This window comes from Sinocyclocheilus grahami, unplaced genomic scaffold (genome assembly GCF_001515645.1).
Source record: "Sinocyclocheilus grahami isolate Dianchi unplaced genomic scaffold, SAMN03320097.WGS_v1.1 scaffold50.1, whole genome shotgun sequence".
In the NCBI taxonomy this organism is placed as follows: Eukaryota; Metazoa; Chordata; class Actinopteri; order Cypriniformes; family Cyprinidae; genus Sinocyclocheilus; species Sinocyclocheilus grahami.
Window position 1 is genome coordinate 1,821,380 of NW_015505229.1, and position 19,813 is coordinate 1,841,192.

General features: G+C 36.8%; 1 protein-coding gene across 1 annotated transcript in view; it reads right to left on the reverse strand.

Moving 5' to 3' along the window:
• ntrk3a (neurotrophic tyrosine kinase, receptor, type 3a) overlaps positions 1-19,813 on the reverse strand; it is a 232,477-nt gene that overhangs the window by 95,930 nt on the left and 116,734 nt on the right. Inside the window, exons 6-8 of the mRNA XM_016269255.1 lie at positions 18,623-18,637; positions 17,039-17,100; positions 15,327-15,429 (exon numbers count right to left, since the gene is read on the reverse strand). Coding sequence (XP_016124741.1) covers positions 15,327-15,429; positions 17,039-17,100; positions 18,623-18,637 — 180 coding nt within the window. The remainder of the gene's footprint in view (positions 1-15,326; positions 15,430-17,038; positions 17,101-18,622; positions 18,638-19,813) is intronic.

Consider the following 19,813-nt stretch of genomic DNA (forward strand, 5'->3'; position numbering starts at 1 on the left):
ACAAGCACAGCTCAAGCTTGGACCAGAACCTGTTCCCCCAACTGCGTTCACAAGGACCAGCCTGGGTCCACGCCATGATTACTTGACGACTTGGTTCCAGAAGCAGCTAGCATCGTGTGGGTAGCTCTCAGATGTTTCATGCTATGGTATTGCTTGCAATTTTCCCCTGAGTATCAAACGTAACAGTGAGGAACCACTTTAGCTCCTCCTGTGCCTTGATAACTACAAAATACTGTCGTAAACAAAGACATAAGAGAAAAACAAGACGTACAAGTTGTAACCATAGTTAAGATGCATTACTTTTACTTAGATACTTTTTGAGTTATACTGTATGTAATGTATATTACTGTATAATACCTTGCTGTCTAGTTTTTCAGAAAGTTCTAGAGAAAGCTATTTAAAATGCAAAAATCCAAAATACCTATCTGAATACTTGAACCGTTGTACACAGAGTATGCATGCGCCTCGCAGAGCTAGAGAAGACGAGCATTTGTGGTTAAAAGGTGTATAATTTTTTTAAGAAAATGACAGATTGTTTCGCTATATAAGTTGCGACTGATAAATTCTTTGCGACTGAAGAAAGGGAGACATGAACATCTTGGATGACATGGGGGTGAGTAAATTGTCAGGAAATGTTTATTCTGAAAGTGGAGTAATTCTTTTAAAAACTGTTGCTGTCATGTACTCTGTACAGTAGCATGCAAAATATGTATTTAGTTGTGTGTGTTGTGTTCGCTCCGCGCAGCTTGTAGGTCTCCGTCTAACCGGCTAACAGCAATATCTGTTCGCTCACAACTGTCTAGAAATGTGTCGATGAATAGTGAATGTTTGTCACTGTTATTACTTGTAGTTCTGATAAAGAATAGAGCAATACTTTGGTGTACAAACTGCAGTGCTTTATCAATACATTTCTGCATTGGGCTAACACATATACCATGGCTGTTTGGGTGTTTACCACCGAGCTGTGGGCTAAGTAATGGTGATGGGCGTTCCGTTATTGACATGCGCTGCACGCAGTAGACCAATCACAACAGACTGGGTCATCAGACCAATCACCGCAGTTTAGCATGACGCAAAGGCGGGGTTTGGAAAAATGAATCGTTAAACGAATCGTTTGGGAGTCGTTGAGCAAAAAAGGAAAAAATAAATACATATTATAAGACAATGAAAGTGTTTTTGACCTTGCATGCATGTCAACCTGTTGTTGGGGACTCCCAAAACCAAAATATGAACCTTTCATTACCCATAATAGGGGCACTTTAAGAAGCAGAACCCAACCTCAGTTTTAGACCCAATTAGTAAACATCATGCACACTCGGTTGGAGTACTTTTACCCCAGAGATAGCTTAGCGTCTCATAAAGACTGGGAACAAATCCTTGTTCATTGACAACCTGCAGAGTCGAGCTTTAATGGGAAATCCAATAACGGAAAAGTCCATAATTCCTGGCCAGGTTTAAAAATACAGCAAAATAAGAGTTAACGTCCTCCGGCTGGCAGGGGGCCATTAAAGACCGAGCTGTGAACCGAAGGCGGAGCACAGGAAGTGGCTCTCAGTGGATTCATTTATCCTTATCCATCAACCCACAATTGCCACTTTTTTATCCCTCTGTTTTTCCTGCCATCCGTCCTTTTCTCCCCCGCCTCCTTAACTGTGCCTCTCCCAATCTTCACAAATGAATAATTAAGGAAGATGGCTTGTGATTACACAACAATAATTCCCAGCTACTTAAAAATTGAAAGATCCCCTCATGAAACCAGAGTACCAGAGTAAGCCAGAGTACTCATTTGAGGGGAGCCCCAGGGAGAGAACCATCCAGAGGCCCCATCCAGTGAGGACACCGGCCCAGTGCACAGGCCAGTCACAGGAGAACTCAACTCCAACCTGAGGGCATCTACACATGCTGATGAAAACACTGCAGCTAAAATATCCAGATGATGGCAGAAAGCAGGTTTATGAAGAGCGCTTTATTAGGCAGAAGAATAATTATTTTATTATTATTATTATTATTATTACTTATTAAATTATTAAATTCATCTTATTATTTTATTTTGTTATTAGCATTAATCATAGTTTAATAATAATAAATTATAATTATTATTAATAAATAATAATAATTATAATTATAATAATAATAAGGAAGAAGAAGAAATGCCTATTTTGAGTGGCAGCAGAAACACGCTGTTTTTCAGGCCTGTCTTTAAATGCAAATGAGCTGCTGCTCCCCGCCCCCTTTTCCAGAATAGAGCTGTGCCATTACAGCTCGTACCTGCTAAAAACATCTATTTTGGTTCTGATTGTCATGTTTATCACGCTGAAATCATGCGTTGTAAACCATATGAGTTTAAACTTCTGATATAAGGTTTTCTGAGAGCACTCATCCGAAGCACACGGACAGAAAGCGGCTGTCACAGCATGTACTAAACTAAGTTCTCATTCACACACAAGTTTACATTAAAAACACACACGAGTTACAAAAAACAGTCAGATATGTCTGTGAAGGTAAACAGCTGGGAAATAAATTGCATGTTTATTTTAGATCTGTGTGGCAGCAGCAATATACATGAAATAAATCAATAAATCCACTGCTCTCTGTCTCCTCTGAGGCTGGGACTCTAAATGGTGTTCTGCGCTCATCTGTGCAGCCAATTACAGAACAGTTAGCATGTTTTGCTCAAACTTTCGCCATGGCATTAGAACTAGTACACTGTTGTTGCTTGCGAAAACACAATAATGGCGCCGTGGGTGTAAATTTACAGATTAAGGGGGCGGTAATATTATAATGAGATCCCTTTGCCACGTCACCAAAGGAGCGAAATCAGACGCGCTCGTTTTCTCAGACACTTTTTCACGTTTCCTTGGTTGGTAGATGCACCGGGGACCTGATTATAGCACTTGAAACCTGGAAAAGTCAGATTTTCATGATATGTAACCTTTAAAATTATTATTATCATTATTATTATGATAACTTAATGTTATTGTATTGTTATTTTATTATTTTGTTCTTAGCATAAATAAATAAATAAACAAATAAATGTCACTTGTTTCCCTCCTGAATGAATCAGCATTTTTTAACAAATTGGTTTAAGTGAATGATTTGAATGCCACTCATGAAAACTGGTTGTGTTCTTGAATGAATCAGCCGGGTGGTCCATATAGCCGTATTTTAAATATGTTCTGATTGGCTGTCTTTTCATTACTTTATGGAATAGTTTGATTTCAGCAAGAAAACTTCACTTAACGCACGAATTAGCGTGTTAGACATCGTTTGTGACATCCCTCATGTTACTCTCTTGGTTTAGCTGTCAATGTTTTTGCCTGAGGTATGAGTTAAAATAAGATATACTTGTATTATGTGCTGAATACCATTAATTACTGTAGGAATCAACTCAAGTTTAACAAAACTTTCAAACCCTCATCCTCCCTCGCTTTTATTACCATACATGATGAAACAGCATTAGCTCTAACTGAGGAAAGCTGTCTAAAAGTTTCCCCCCAAAAAAGCAAAGCACAGACCAATCCAACATGCTGAAGTTCCTTTGAATGCAGCATAATTAGTTTCATCAGACATTTCTGTTGAATTTCCCATGTGCCCCGCAACACTGGTCTGCTGCGAAGCGGCACCATGTACAAGAAACCGAATGGCCTGCAGAGAACTAGCATAAACATACCATCAAAGCAGCCATTGAACTTCCTTATGAGGGAAGTCCCACCCCTTTTTCTTCTTTAAACAACACTCAGACATTAGCCAAGCTTGAGATATTCACCAATTAACCTGCTGTCTTGAAAGCTGAGGACTGTGGATTCTTTTGGGTCGCTTCACGCCTGCCTGTTTGAAGCGTTCTCTAGCAGGGCTGAACAAAGCTTGCCATCAGATCTCTTTACATAAGAAGACACATCTCTGGCCGAGGATCTACCATTTTAACAGTCACTGTCACAGGATTTCGAAACCTTCTGAGGCTTGTTCCTTGTCTATGTGGGACCAGACATCAACAGAGACACTTTTTCTTTATAGTAGCATGTCGCTGCGGTGCCAAGAAAACTGCATAACTCATATGTCATAGTTGCAGCTCTATTTGTGGATTAAAAGTGAAAGGGATTGTGGGTAACATTTTAGATTGCAATGTCCAACACATTTTTCGTATGTATATTGAGGCAGTATCACACAAGCAAGAGTGCTGTTGTCCAAATGTGTTCATATTCAAGAAGACTCAGTGAAATATTGATTTGTACAGCACAAAATAAATCAATATTGAGTAACTTTTAAACACAATATTGTCCGTTACTTTGAAACTATTTTTTTTAAATAATAGACAAAGCAGCACAAATTATCAAAGTAATAGTGTATATATAATAATAATAATAATAATAATAATAATAATAATTCAATGACTCTGGATGAATCAGTTGAGTGAATCATTGAAAAATTATTCATTGAGTTGCCAAAATTGTGCGAATAAAAAATAAACTGTTGTATATTATTTATACACACACACACACACACACACACACACACACACACACACACATATATATATATATATATAAAATATATACACATATATATAAATATATATATATATTTGTATGTGTATGTATTTAATATTTTTAAAAAGTAATAATAATTTAATATTTTACTTTAAAAAATGTACTATAGAGTTTAGATTCAACCCTAATTAAACACATGATCCAACTAATCAAGGCCGTCAGGCTTATTTGAAAATGTGTCTTGGAGCAGGATTGGAACAAAATTCTGCAGAGCTCTGGGCCCTCCAAGAATTGAATCAGAACAAACTGATTCACTATAATGATTCAGACTTCCCAGCGCTACAAATGAAAGCGCTTCATACTGTACATTTTAGAACAATTTAGTAGTAGCAAATTGCACAGGGAAATTAATAGTGAACAGTCTTGGAAAATGTACTAAGTTAGCCAACTCACAAGTTTTCTAACTGCTGATGCAATACCCTCGTCTTTGAATTCCTCATGGGAACAAAAAAATAAAAACACTCCCTATTCGGCATCAGTCAATGCTCCAAATCTGAAAGATATTTTTTATTTTTTTTTGTTATATGGATGTACTAAGATATAACGAGCAGTCAAGCCCTGCGAAAGCAGTGCCAACACATTCCCAGGACGACCCTGGCAGAAGCTCAGATGGAGTAGCTCGCCCGTGGAGTCCCAGAAGCCTCCTCAGTCTGCCTTCTTTTCATTGAGGCCCTGTCTTTGATACTGCGGCGATTACGAAGGCTCTGCCCCTTCATCGCTCTGTTCTATTTCTAGGACGGTGACAGTGGAGGGGAGCCAGATTCTCCAGGGTTCTTCTCATCTATCTTTAACTGCCATACAGTAAATAAATAAAAGGGTCTGAGGGGCTCCTGTTTTGTTTCAGAGCAAGGAAACGATGGCAGATGGGAATGAGGCCTGCGGGCGATGGAAAACGGTGCCATGCTCTCCTCTTAAGCCCTGCACATGGAGATAGATAGATCTGAGAAGGAGCTGATCTGAATGCAGCATTTTCTTGTTTCGTACAAATACATCTGGCTTTAAGGAGCTTTTTGCTGTGATGTATACAGCAGGACATGTTTAGTTTAATGCATAGCTTCTTGGCAGCATGCTACCAATGTTGGCGAGCTGACCAATATGTAACTGGGTAGATAAATCACTCCAGTTTTGCATTTTATTGAATAAAACATTCCATTTAAGATTTGTCTAGATTTTTCTACGTGGTTTATAAATTTGTCTGGCCAGTTTGACATATTCATTGCTTTCAAAATAAGACATACAGGCATGTCAGTCTTCAATAGGCTGTTAAATATACAATCGATGGCCATTTAATTGCATTTAAGTGTCTGCCAAAACAATATAAATGCCTTATATAAGATATTAATCCTGGTTATTGATCAGTGCTCTTCTTTTTTCATTTTGTAATTTAAAGTCCTGGCATAAACATAACACAATCTTATATAATTGCCTAGAACACACACAAAATTGTATGGATGCTTATACATGTGTTAATAAATAAATGTAAAAACTCACAAAATCCCTGAGATGGAATTGTATTCAGTGGTGCAATAGACTTACATCAGCACTCTGAGCTGTGCCACTCCTCCCTCCTCTGGTTCAGGCTTCCATGGCTAAGAGCCAGTCAGGAGTGATATACTTTGTTTCACTGGTGTGTACTAATCGCCCTTCAGCACTACACAGGTAATGGTGCACGGAGAAAAGGAAAAACCCTTGTGACAGACGTTTGGGATGGTGGATGTGGCGAAAAGAGAAGAGAGTGCATCCAGCATCAAGAGGCTGAAGGGAAAGTGACAGGGTGAAGGGGGCCGGGATAGACTGAAGACGACCGAAGCAGACAAGGTGGAGGTGCTGGGGTCTGAAAGCGGTTGGTTAGTCACAGAGGGGACGGGGGAGAGTAGTGGTGTGAGTGTCAGAGTTTAATACGCTGCCTGTCAGGCCCCGCTCCTGCTCTGGCAGCTCCAGTTCACCGGCTGACACGTGGAGCCCGGTTCTCAGAGCGCAGGTGCCTGCTCTCATGCGGCGAGGGTCATGGGAGGTAAAGGTAGACACCAAGGAAAAATGGACAGTGACAAATGACAGTGCAGCTCAGGCTATCACTGGAAACTCCAATCAACTGTGGAGAGAGTGAGAACCGACTGCAAGCGGGCAGAGAGGCAGGTAGAGATGGTGGTGGATTGAAAGCATGTTATTGATCGTGATTTTAAAGGGATAGTTCACCCAAAAATGAAAATTTGATGTTTATCTGCTTACCCCCAGGGCATCCAAGATGTAGGTGACTTTGTTTCTTCAGTAGAACACATTTGATGATTTTTAAGTCCAACCGTTGGAGTCCATCAGTCTTATAATGGATGGCAATGGTAACAAAGTCTATGAGTGTAAAAAAAACATGTACAGACAAATCAAATTAAACCCTGCAGCTCCTGACGACACATTGATGTCCTAAGACACGAAACGATCGGTTTGTGCCAGAAACCGAACAGTATTTATATAATGTTTTACCTCTAATGCAGCACTATGTCCAACTGTCTTTGTGCGCGCGCACAACTTCCGGTGCGTGCGATGTGTACGCGCTCTGGCGTAGTTTACGTAAGTGCCGGAAGTGATCTCTCGCACGTATATGTCACTCATTGTTTACACAGTGCACAGTAAAAAAATTATATAAATACTGTTCGGTTTCTCGCACAAATCGATCATTTCGTGTCTTAGGACATCAATGTGTCGTCACGAGCTGCAGGGTTTAATTTGGATTTGTCTGTGCATGTTTTTTTTACTCTCATAGACTTTGTTACCATTGCCATGTATTATAAGACTGATCAACTCCAACGGTTGGACTTAAAAATCATCAAATGTGTTCTACTGAAGAAACAAAGTCACCTACATCTTGGATGCCCTGGGGGTAAGCAGATACGCATCAAATGTTATTTTTTGGGTGAACTATCCCTTTAAGTAGTCTGACACGATTAGTCACATGAAACACTTATCAAAGCCAACATGTAAAGTCAAAACAAGAAACCACTGATATAAAATAGAGTAACTATTGGCACCCAGGTGTAGACACCACAGGCCACATAGCCCATTTGTCGAGTTTATAGCGTTTTGTACAATAGAGATTTTTTTTCAAAGCAGCTTCAGAGTATTAAACAGGAAAGCAACAGAATTGTAATTTAAAAAAATAAAAATAAAAATGAAGCAAATATAAATTCTTCTATAAAGCAGCACCATTGCACCACCATGCTGCTTTCTGTAAATGTGTACCTCAATATTCCAATGGAGCAAAATGAATTCTGAATAACTTATGAATTACTTATGACAAAACGCTAATTTGATTTTGCAAGGTGCTGGACCATTTTCCAAACTAATATAACACTACATTGTATTATACATATTTTGACATTTTATTTTCACAAAAGTTATTGGAAACATTAAAGTAGACACTTTACTTCCATTTAATATGCTTTCTACACTCTCAGAAAATAAGGTACGAAAGCTGTCACTGGGGCAGTACCTTTTCAAATGGTACACTTTTGTACTAATATGCACACTTTAGGTTCAAATTTGTACCTTTAAGGTATGGACCCTTTAGGTCCAAAAATACATTTATTTTTAGACCTTTATTATTACAGTGTATGTATATCAGATCACTTTTGTAAATTTAATTGGACGCCAACAGTATGACATATGTATAACCTTTATTCAAAAGAAAAGCCAAGGATATCACACTCAGTGCTCTGGAAAGATGGAAAACCTTGCATTTGCTTTATAATTACATAATGCTAATGTCATTACATTGTTCTGGTTCAAAGTTAAGCATCACCTAAAGCTTCCTGGGCAAAGAATGAGATTTTATTTAGATACAAGGCCACTGCTAAGAGGGGGAAAAAATAATTGTATTCCATTCGCCCTTTGGGCAGGGAATCTATCGTTGAAGGATGACAATGAGCGGATGCTTAATAGAATCATTTGTTCTCTTGTCTTGTTCTTTTTGTTTTAAAAGCCCCTTTTTCCTCTCTTCTTCTTCCGATGTTATATCACCAGATGAATCTCTGCATTCCCTAAAGGGAAGGTGCTGAACTCTGAAATGGCACAGCCAGTTGGAATCGTTACATCAGATAAAAATGGATGCACGTAAAATATGACTGTGGTTCCAAGCCCACCAAGAATCAAAAGGGAAGGGGAAGGGGAAGGGAAGGAAAGGGAAGGGAAGGGAAGTACAAAAGAAAGAATAAGAAAGAAAGAAAGCATAGGAGGGAAGAAAATAATGAAGGAAAGAAGGGACACTGAAAGTACAGTAGGAAGAAACAGAAAAAGCTGCAAAGGGGAAGAGCAAAAATAAAGGAAGGTAGTTGGAAGAAAACACAAGTAGGAAGAACAAACAAAGAACCTAAAGAAAGACATTTGTTTGACGGTGCAACAAGAAAATGGGTCATTCCCAGCTACAAAGGCAGAAACATAAAGAAATGCTTTATATGGCAGATTTCACAGTAAAGCAAACTCAGCACTACACCTGGTGAGGTAAGAATCAAATCACTTCTGTGAAGCAGCAAGACCAGAACTGAGGAAAGCTGATGTGTGTGTGTGTGTGTGTGTGTACTGGTTTATATATCCTGGTGGGGACTTAAACCTGACTACACACAGACTCATGGGGACTCGTGTCACGGTGGGGACCTAAATTGTGGTCCCCACGGGTACAAAAGCTTATAAATCATACAGAATTAAGTTTTTTTTTAATCTAAAAATGCAGAAAGTTTCCTGTGAGGGGTAGGTTTAGGGGTAGGGTTGGTGTAGGGCAATAGAATATACGGTCTGTACAGTGTAAAAACCATTACACCTATGGAGAGTCCCCACAAGGATGTGTGTGTGTGTGTGTGTGTGTGTGTGTGTGTGTGTGTGTGAGTGTGTGTGTGTGTGTGAGTGTGTTGGGAGAGATTGGGTGCCTGTAGCCACTGCAGTTCAGCCATCTACAATCGATCACCGATTACCACCCTTGTCAATGAGAACAAATGAGGTCGCACACTGGTCCTCTTCCTCATCACCTCTACATTATGCTTTTCAAAAAGATCGGTAATTATAACACGAACACAAATAAATCAAGCATACTGCATGTTAGAAGTAAAAACACAGGATAAACAATCTCCAACTGGTATCACACAAACTTACGTTTAATCAGGGTTCTCGCACAATCTCTCATTAGATACACTGGAGCAGTATAGATGAGGAAAATGAAACTAGGAGGTCTACAGCACCATTTGTCATTTGTGCTCATGGGTCAATCCCTGAAAGAACTAAAGCTTGAGATGAAGCAATTTGGCATGTTTTGTATCACAGTGCTGCTAGCATAAATGCTAACATATTTTAAAAGGTACCAAACAACTGCCTGGAGAAATTATTGGAGCCGTTTCTCACCAAATGTAGCACAGAGTCTTGGCCAAGCAGGATTGTCATCCTCATCATAAGAGGCTCATTTTTATTTAAAAATTAATTAATTAAATTAAATTAAATTAAATAAATATATACATATTCTTATTATAAATATATAAAACACTTTAAAATTATGAATATTTAAGCAGATTTAATTAAATAATTACAATAATAAAAAATAATGTTAACAATTATTAATTATTACATATATTACATATAATATAATTCCATTTAAATGTACTGAAATAACAGCAATACTACTCTTATTAGTACTGCTACTACTACTACTACTACTAATAATAATAATAATAATCTGTGATAAGTAAATAATAAAAATAAATAAACAAAATAATAAAACACTAATTTGTTCAAATAAGAACAATCACAGCAATAATAATAATAATAATACTATTATTATTATTATTATTGTTGTTGTTATTATGATCTTAAATATACAATTGCAAAATCAATAAATATATAAACATTTAATAAAAATAATAATGAAACAATGAAAACAAATATGTTATAAATATATAAACAGATTCATTAAAATAATAAAACAAGTTAATGTTTAATACTACTTCAGATAAATCTGTATTTAATTGGTTTTTCTTTCATTGTCTGTCGCAGCATAATAACTCTCACTACCATTATTTCTACTCAACAATTAAGCATCTCAAGGATGAACTTCCAAATCATTCATTACACCAGATAATAATCCATGGCTCATGAATACATGCCTTAGACTTGTAAAAGAGATCTCTGATGGGGTCGAGTTAATCATGCTTTATACAAAGCGGAGTGGCATCCATTTCAAACACACTTTTAATTGACAGACACCACGGAAGTCTTTGAGGGAAAAAACTTCACCAAAGGGTAAAAAAAGCAACAAAAATCAAGCAGATATACATAAATCACAGGAAGTGTGATGTGCTATTGATGTTTTCAGATCAATTAGTCTTTAATTAGCAATATGCTTTGAGTCAAATTAAATAGACTGCCACAAGTAACCTGAAGCGAAGCATTTGAGCTCCATCTCCACAGAAATTAAGTTTGGAAGTGGAAAACTACAGCTGTCTATTTTATTGAACCAGAAGGATGAATGCAGGCACTGGAGCTACAGATCTCTCATATGCACACACATATACTTTACACACATATTATTTTTCAAATGTAAGGACTTCTATGAGAGAGAGAAAAAAAGCTTTTTCCATTTGTGTGAGAGCCCTGCTGTCAGATTTAAGATGGTAATAATGGGATCTCACTGCGAGCCCTCAGAGAAAGTTTAACTCAGACGTAAGATGCGGGCTGGAATAAGAATCAGGAGACAGGGAGCTTTAAACACCCTGCGGTCCTGCTATAGAGAGCCAGCGAAGCCAGGTAGCACTTGCAGGTGAACAAAGACTGGACTAATATCTCTCCAGATATCTTTCCTTCGGTCTCCACGAGGAAGCGTTTGAGGACACAACATAGAAAATCATGTACTGTACCTCCAATAACATCCAAAATGAAGACAAAAAAGTGCTATCTAACGAACAGCTTCATTTTGACAAGTACTTCAGAAAAATTCTGGGGTTTTTTTTGTTTTTTTGAAGGACTTTGTGCGTTCTCTGGGCCGAATTTTTTTCTTTCACCACAGGAGTAGATTAAGATTATTTACGCCTCAGTTCATATGAACAACTCTCATTCATTGCATTGGATGAGAACCAAAAGAGTAATGTAAAGTCTCAATACCAGAGAACAAACAACTTTTTCCACCGCTCTCAGCCGAGACAGTGCAACAGAAAGGGCTACTGTTTGATTTTGAATAAAGGAATAATAAAATCGCTGAATAGGGTGACAGTAGGACACATTTTATCCCTAGGCACTTACGGCTTTGAGGTCAGACTTGAGGGCCAAAGTAGGCACAAGTCCAAGAAATGAAGTCTTATAATATAGCAGCATTTAGCAGAATGAAGGAGTTGCGAAAATCTAAATTCATAAATATATTAAACAAACAAAAAAAAACGGTAATTGAATATTAATTAGTATCATGTTAATTTTTTATTATTAAAATACTTTTTAGAATATAGAGAACTAAACATAAAATATATTTGTAAAAAATATATATAATTGTAATTTATTGTAAATATATATACATTTTTATTTTTTTAACTGGCAATGATATATTTTAATATGAAAATTATTTATATTTAAAAAGAGCCAAAAGTGAAAATAAAACATGTACTTTGTATTTTCTCATGAATTATTATATGAATTAATCTTTCCATATGTAACATATTGATTTCGTACAATAAATACCTAAAAGTACAATTATAATTATATAAAATACAGTGGAGATCAAAATTAGAGAACAACCTATAATTTCCTCAATTTCAAGGTCACTGCTTAGTTATTCTAAGTTATTCTAACAGTAGTAGAAGGGCAGTTTTTTAAGCATATTTCTTTAATTAATAGTATTCTGAAGCACAGAATAAAAAATAAAACTTAAATGAGATATTTGAAAAAAAAACTCCGATCAAAATTAGAGAACACACAAATACCTCCAAGTTATTGGTGTTAATCTGGCACATGGTGCTAATTTCCTTAATTATCTGACAAACCCTATTTGACTGGTAGCATTCCTCAAATTTTCACTGGGATTGCAAGATGGGGGGCCTCTCTAAGGTGAATGAACACTCTCCGACAGCAGGTTGTCCAGATGAAGGTCAAAGGGATGACCCTTTCAGCCATTGCAAGAGAAGTCGGTCGGTCTTTCTAAATCTGTGATTTCTCAAATATTGCTGGTTTACAACGACACTAATTCAAAATCTCTGGAAAATCCTTGGCGACAAAGTTATGGCTAAGAAACCCACTACAGTTGTGAAACTGTGGAAGAGAGTGGAAGAAAAGCGGACCAAGATCACACCAGCGCAGTGTGAGAAACCAGTAATGTCCTGCGGCCGCATATGTACTGAAGTCATTCAAAGCAAGGACCTCTACACTTCCTACTAATTTCTGAGAGCTGTAACCCTCCAAAATGATTGTTGTAATCTTTTTTTGTGCTACAGTGGTTACTGTTCTCTAATTTTGATCACTGTTTTTTCCACAAAATAATTTTATTTTTATTTTTTTTATTTCTCTAGTTATTTTGTAAAACGTGTTAGTAGAACAGTGGTATACCCACAGCTGTTCTTCCTTCAAACTTTGAGCGATGAAGATTAACAATATTTAAAATTTAAATACCACTGTACATAGAATTTTATCAAATTAAATTTAAATTTCACACACACACACACATACACACAATAAATTAACAAACAAATAGCATGTCTATAAGCACAATAGCATTCACTGCCATTTATGTTAAACAATAATTAAGTGACTAAAGAATTTAAAATAGTGCCAGATGCTAATTATGCAACCTAATATTCACAAGTACCCAACAATAAGACATGGCTCATCAATGTATGCTTTATATTCTTGTAAAAAATAAAGTATACTGATATTCTTTCATTTTGGAATCTGAATAACAGGGTACAAGCAAACCCAAGCACAACAATCATCTTCCTGTAATTTGCTGGAGACCCAAACAGCCGGAACGAGTCGGATCAAGCCAGAACCGGCAGCCGGACTTCTTCCAGCACCATACAGAGCTCTCCTCCCTCCTCCCTCCTCCATTCTCTTGCTTAATTCCACATCCGTTTACGTTATCAGCTTAATCTCCAATTAATTAACTTTGTTAAAAAAAGGATTGAGCTCTCGCTTTCTGTCAACAAGAGTGGGGTGTAACAGACAGAAGAGGGTGGGAGGGAATAAAGGGATTGTTGAGAGAAGAGACAAGGGTAGCGGTTGTAAAACGCGGTAGAAGGGGGGGGGGTCCCCGTGGGAGCCAAAATGAAACGGAGAAAGTCAATGAAAGTGGCATTGTGCCAAGGCAAGACACAGTCAGCCAACATGGCACGCATTAATTTAGAACTCTGTCTGCACCGTACAAGGGGCTTATGGGTACTCTGACACCGTTACCACTAGACAGAGCCACTGATTACATTCCCAGTTGATGTTGAATGAAAAATACAACATGGCAAGAGGCTCCAGAGACCGAAAGCATCACATTAATTATCCCTTTGATACATGAGCATTTGTGTTGGTTGTAGTGTAATTGGTGTTGCACGGTTCCACACGGGCCTACATGTCAGACGTAATGTTCATTACTAAGCCATTAAATGACATCCGGATGACTCATATTCATAATGACCGAGGTGTCAAGGGGGACAATTTGAAATTTCTGGTTTTCATGTCAGAGCTGGGATGCAAAACAGGGTTGTTTCTCACTGCTATGGCTAAAAAAGCAGCCAAAATGCATAATGGTTAGCCAAACCGACTGCGCTTTGGAGGATTCTGAGAGGAGAGGGGAAAACAACAACCCTGCCAAACCCATCGGAGAATCAGGAAAGCATGACTGAGCCTAGCGTCCCGCCATCCCAGCACGTAACCAAGGAGACGGCTATCTACAGCGTCCGCTAACTGCTCGCCAGCAACGCATAGGCTTTGGACTTCAGACAAACCCAAGGGTCCATCCAGCATAGTGACATACAAATCATATTTAGAGACCAAAAGCGTGGCTGAAACTCCATCAGGCTCATCATTCCTTGAAATCACCCATTATGACACAGTTTAATGAACGATTAAAGATGTACAAAATTTGAAATTTCTGGTTTTCATGTCAGAGCTGGGATGCAAAACAGGGTTGTTTCTCACTGCTATGGCTAAAAAAGCAGCCAAAATGCATCATGGTTAGCCAAACCGACTGCGCTTTGGAGGATTCTGAGAGGAGAGGGGAAAACAACAACCCTGCCAAACCCATCGGAGAATCAGGAAAGCATGACTGAGCCTAGCGTCCCGCCATCCCAGCACGTAACCAAGGAGACGGCTATCTACAGCGTCCGCTAACTGCTCGCCAGCAACGCATAGGCTTTGGACTTCAGACAAACCCAAGGGTCCATCCAGCATAGTGACATACAAATCATATTTAGAGACCAAAAGCGTGGCTGAAACTCCATCAGGCTCATCATTCCTTGAAATCACCCATTATGACACAGTTTAATGAACGATTAAAGATGTACATACACGTCTGAACTCCCAAAGAAACATTTGGTCAGTCCAACCTGATTTTGCCTCGCTGAATACTTTAAAATTAAAAATATCCAAAAACCAAGAAGCTCAACTCAAGAGATTGATTCAGAGCAAATTGTTAAAATAGAAACATTTGCATAGCGTTTTAGCATTTCCCTTCTTCCTACAAACAACAGTTTCTGATATTAAAAATGAGTCAGTAGATGTCACACTTCACTAATAATGCAATGTGCCAAGTTTCCCGCTGAATAGTTTACACTGGCTTACCTTTCATGCCAAACTTTGAGCGTCTGCCATATTTGTTGATTAGCACAAACATAATGACAAGGAGAACGCAGGCGAAGCCAGCCAAGCCAACCGCAATCGACACCTAGAGAAGCAGGAAACACAACATTTCATTTATTTGACGAACCAAAATATGAGATGAGAGCCAGACTTATGATATAGGATTACTGTATTTTTGGAACTGAATATTAGCAAACTGCTTACTGCGCCGTATAAACAGTTTACTGCCTAATTAAAAGAAAGATCCTACATTGTTGTCACGTTGTCTCATTACACTACATGTTTAATTCACATGGTAAATGTTTAGCTATTTTAACTTATTATTCAAAGCCTGTGCAAAAAATGTCTTAACTAGCAGCAAATGGGTTAAATAATAGGTTTCATTAACAAATTTGTGACGAAAGGCTGTAAAGAAGAAGGTTGTGCGTTTATGAAGAAGGTTTAGGCGGGTTTAATGCAAATGGATAACCTCATTTATTAGAATACTCCAGATTAGAACGAGGTCAAGAATAAATTAATGTGGCAAGGTATTTGGTGCAGAAATGTTTCGTGAGAAGTTCTCCTGCGCGGACAAATATGAAATAATCCTAGCAATTATTACTGAATGAAATGCACTGAGTCTAGTAAGAAGTTGATTCCATTCTCATTAATCACACTGGAATGAAAGGTCAAGTCAAGCGCATTGCATCGTGGGAAATCGTATGCTCGGTTGCACATTTTGGCAAATATAGTAGGTCATCTGTGTATTCTACATGTACGCATAGAGAAAAATTTGCATTCTGTTTATATTCTACACACTGCAAAAATAGTAGCATGCTAGCATGCTATAACTTTAGCTTATTTGTTATTATAATCATTTGTAATCTAAAATGATTTTTACAATCTTTTTACGAGGGAACTACAGTACAGGAATGACATAACTACTGTAGCAACTTAAAATGTGTCAAATAAATATTTCTATCTAATCTCTTGTGTCTCGCACAGGAGGAAAAATGCAATTTTATAGCAAACCTAAAAAGTGTGTTTTGACTTGTTTGTGTGATTTGTATTGATGTTGATGCTGTAATCATGAGAGGTTTATGTAATTGGAGTCATAAGTTGCATATGGCAGCGGTAGCTTTGATAAATTGCATGAAAAGTGAAGGGCAAAGCAAATCAAAGAAAAAAAAAGATTATAATAATAATTCAGGTTAGGTTTTGTAAGAGAGATACAGCCAAGATGGGAAATACAATGCATACAACTTAATATAATGTCTAAATGTTCCAGATAAACACCAAATAAAGACAATAAACAATAAATCAATGCAGTCAAAGTGCTGGAATAAAGCTATCGGAAGCAAAAAGCTTTTCCCCGTAATTAGGACCTCCAAACAACCGAGGGCCACGCTCACTCTTTGTGCCGGTGCCCAAGTCGCTATTAAAACATTCAGATGAGAATATAATCTCCATCCAGTCAATTATAGCACAAAGATGAACAAAAGTACTTTTTTAAGCAGCTGTAAAACATACAAGCCACAAGGGAACCGACAGATAAGAGGTAGAGTGTGAGGGAAAAAACTGGACAAAAAGAAAATGGTTTAGAATAGTTTGTTTTCAACACCTCTGCCGTGTGTTCCTGGGAACAAGATGTTCAAGTAACCTCATTATACTTCATATGGGTGCTTTCAATCTCAGGAGACAAAAACAACACTCACGCCAAACGTGTCCTCTTCAGGCCGATGTGTCATGGTTGGAACAGCTGTCGGAGTCGGACTCACTAGAAAACAAACAAGAGTGTAGTTGTGTTCAGAAAAAGAAAGAAAGAGAAAAAAAGGAAAATATATGTTTTAACCTTTTGAAGATAAAATAATACCACATGGACATACTGTACATTACTGTGACCCCAAAATGGGTAAATTACTTATGTTTTCACCTTGTCCTTTGATCAGTTTAATGCGTACTTGCTGAAGTATTAATTTCTTTTGGGAGGTAAAAAAAAAATTATTAACACCAGAGATTTGAATGGTATAGTGTTTATATACAATTAATAAAAGTATAATGAATTATCAATTAATTATAATTAATTGATAAAAATGTAATACAATTAATTTAATACAAAAATGTAAAATTACATGTCTAATGTTATACTAAAAATAATAATAGAAATCTTTAAAAAAAAACTTACATTTGCTATATTCAAAATCTTGAAACTGTTTACTTCCAGCTTTGAATGAATGAATGAATGCATAAATGTTTTTATATATTTTTAACTTTTGGGGGGAAAGAAAAATCACAAAATCTTGAAAATGTTTATTTCCAGCAGTGTAATCAATAAATTACTCTGTGTAATCAATTTTTTTTTTAGAAAAGAATATAAAGGCAAAATATAGATATACTTTGTATATCTATTATATAGATATAATGGTGACTTTAAATCACCATTCCAATTAACATTTGACAACCAAAAATGTCCAAATTCTGTTTATCTTTATTTTGAAAGATATATGTACAGTATATGCATGATATTGTTTTATCATTTAAAATGACTTAAAATATATGTGTAGCTTAAGTGTCCAAATACATATTGGAGCCACTGTATAAGCAGCATAGATTTGATTTCCCCTCCATGTCATTTTCAATTAATTTTCACAACTAACTACGAATCTACAGACTTGTTAATAAAACAGGCCATAACTTAATTGGTTTCGTCAAACCAGCCTTTAAAAGGTGATGGATGTTTTGCGTTTACTCAAAGTAACTGTTTTAAAGACAAAAATGTCCAATTCTGCTACTGGAAGGCCACTCTCCTGCAGAATTTATCTCCAACATGCCAGCCTGGAAGTTTCCAGTATCCAAAGACCTTGATTTTCTGGTTCAGGTGTGTTTAATCAGGGCTGGAGCTAAACTCTGCTGGAAGGTGGCCCTCCAGGAGCAGGACTACACAACCCTGGTTTTAAGAGAACTGTTGGGGATTATTCACTAAATATGTCTTGGGGCAAATTCTGTTTGATTAGACTGTTGCAAGGTTACTGCCATTTCAACAGTGAGTCCGATCGTAGATTAAGCCGCCGCTAACTTTATGCCAAAAATACAAAACAGGTCTAATAACAGCATGCCCAACTATGGCGGCCGGCCATCTGAGAATAAGGCCAAGGTAATTGTTTGGAGGATAGTTGTTTGTTCAGTGCATAGACCAAATTATTTGTTTCTAAATCATTCTTTGTTTTATGATAAACAAACCTAATGAATATGTTACAAAAATACATGCAGCAAACAATTAAAGAGAGGGAGAAACTCACCATAATCTGGGTAGTCTGATAAAAGAGGGGAAAAAAACACACAGTGGTATATAATTACCAGATATGAATATGTCGAGATCAGCTCTAAGGACTCATGAAAACACATTTTTAAAATGTTATTATACAATGATCAGCATTTACCCTTCAGTGCATTTCTTGTGCAATTATGGTAATGTTCAAATATTTGGTACAAGCCATTTGGTACAAATATTTGCAACAATAATTGCAATATTTAACATGCAATTAAACATTATATTGATGCAATTATAATTGGATAAAAGCGTCTGCTAAATGCATAAATTATTATTATTATTATTATTAATTATTAAATTATGTGGAAACAGACATGAGGGTATCATATGAGCTGCATGTATATATGTTAATGTTTAGAGTGCTTATGCACACAATAACAGTGCCGTGAGGTCAACATTTTGGGTTTCTGAATGAAATCCCTTACGCTCACCAAGACTGCATTTTTTCATCATAAATACTGTAAAAATGTATTCTGTATATATACACACACACACAGATGTTGGGATTGGTTGTTTACAGTGGACTCTCCATAGGCGTAATGGTTTTTATACTGTACAAACTGTATTTTCTATCGCCCTACACCAACCCTACACCTAAACCTACCCCTCACAGGAAATTTTGTGCATTTTTAAATTTTCAAAAAAAAAACACATTTTAGTATGTTTTTAAAGCCTTTTGAATTACGGGGACACAGGTAGTGTCCTCATAAACCAACTTCATATTGTAATACCTGTCATACCCATGTCATTATACAAATTTGTGTCCTCATAAACCACCCAAACCAGTACACGCACACACACACACACACACACACACGTGTTTTCTGAAAACAAACATTTTTTTTTAAGCTGATACATTTTTTCTCAAGATTCTTACTGAATAGAAGAACAGCAATATTTGAAATTCAGATCTTTTGTAACATTATAAATGTATTTTTTAATCAGTTAAAATGTGTCCTTGCTTAAGCATTATATATATAACAATGAAGAAAACATTTTGTATTTAACACTAAATGGTCTATAATCATCATCATCAATTCATCAATTAATTTGATAAAAATGTTTTAAAAAATTAAAAATTTCATACAATCCATTTCATCATTTCATATAAAAAGGTATATATATATATATATATATATATATATATATATATATATAT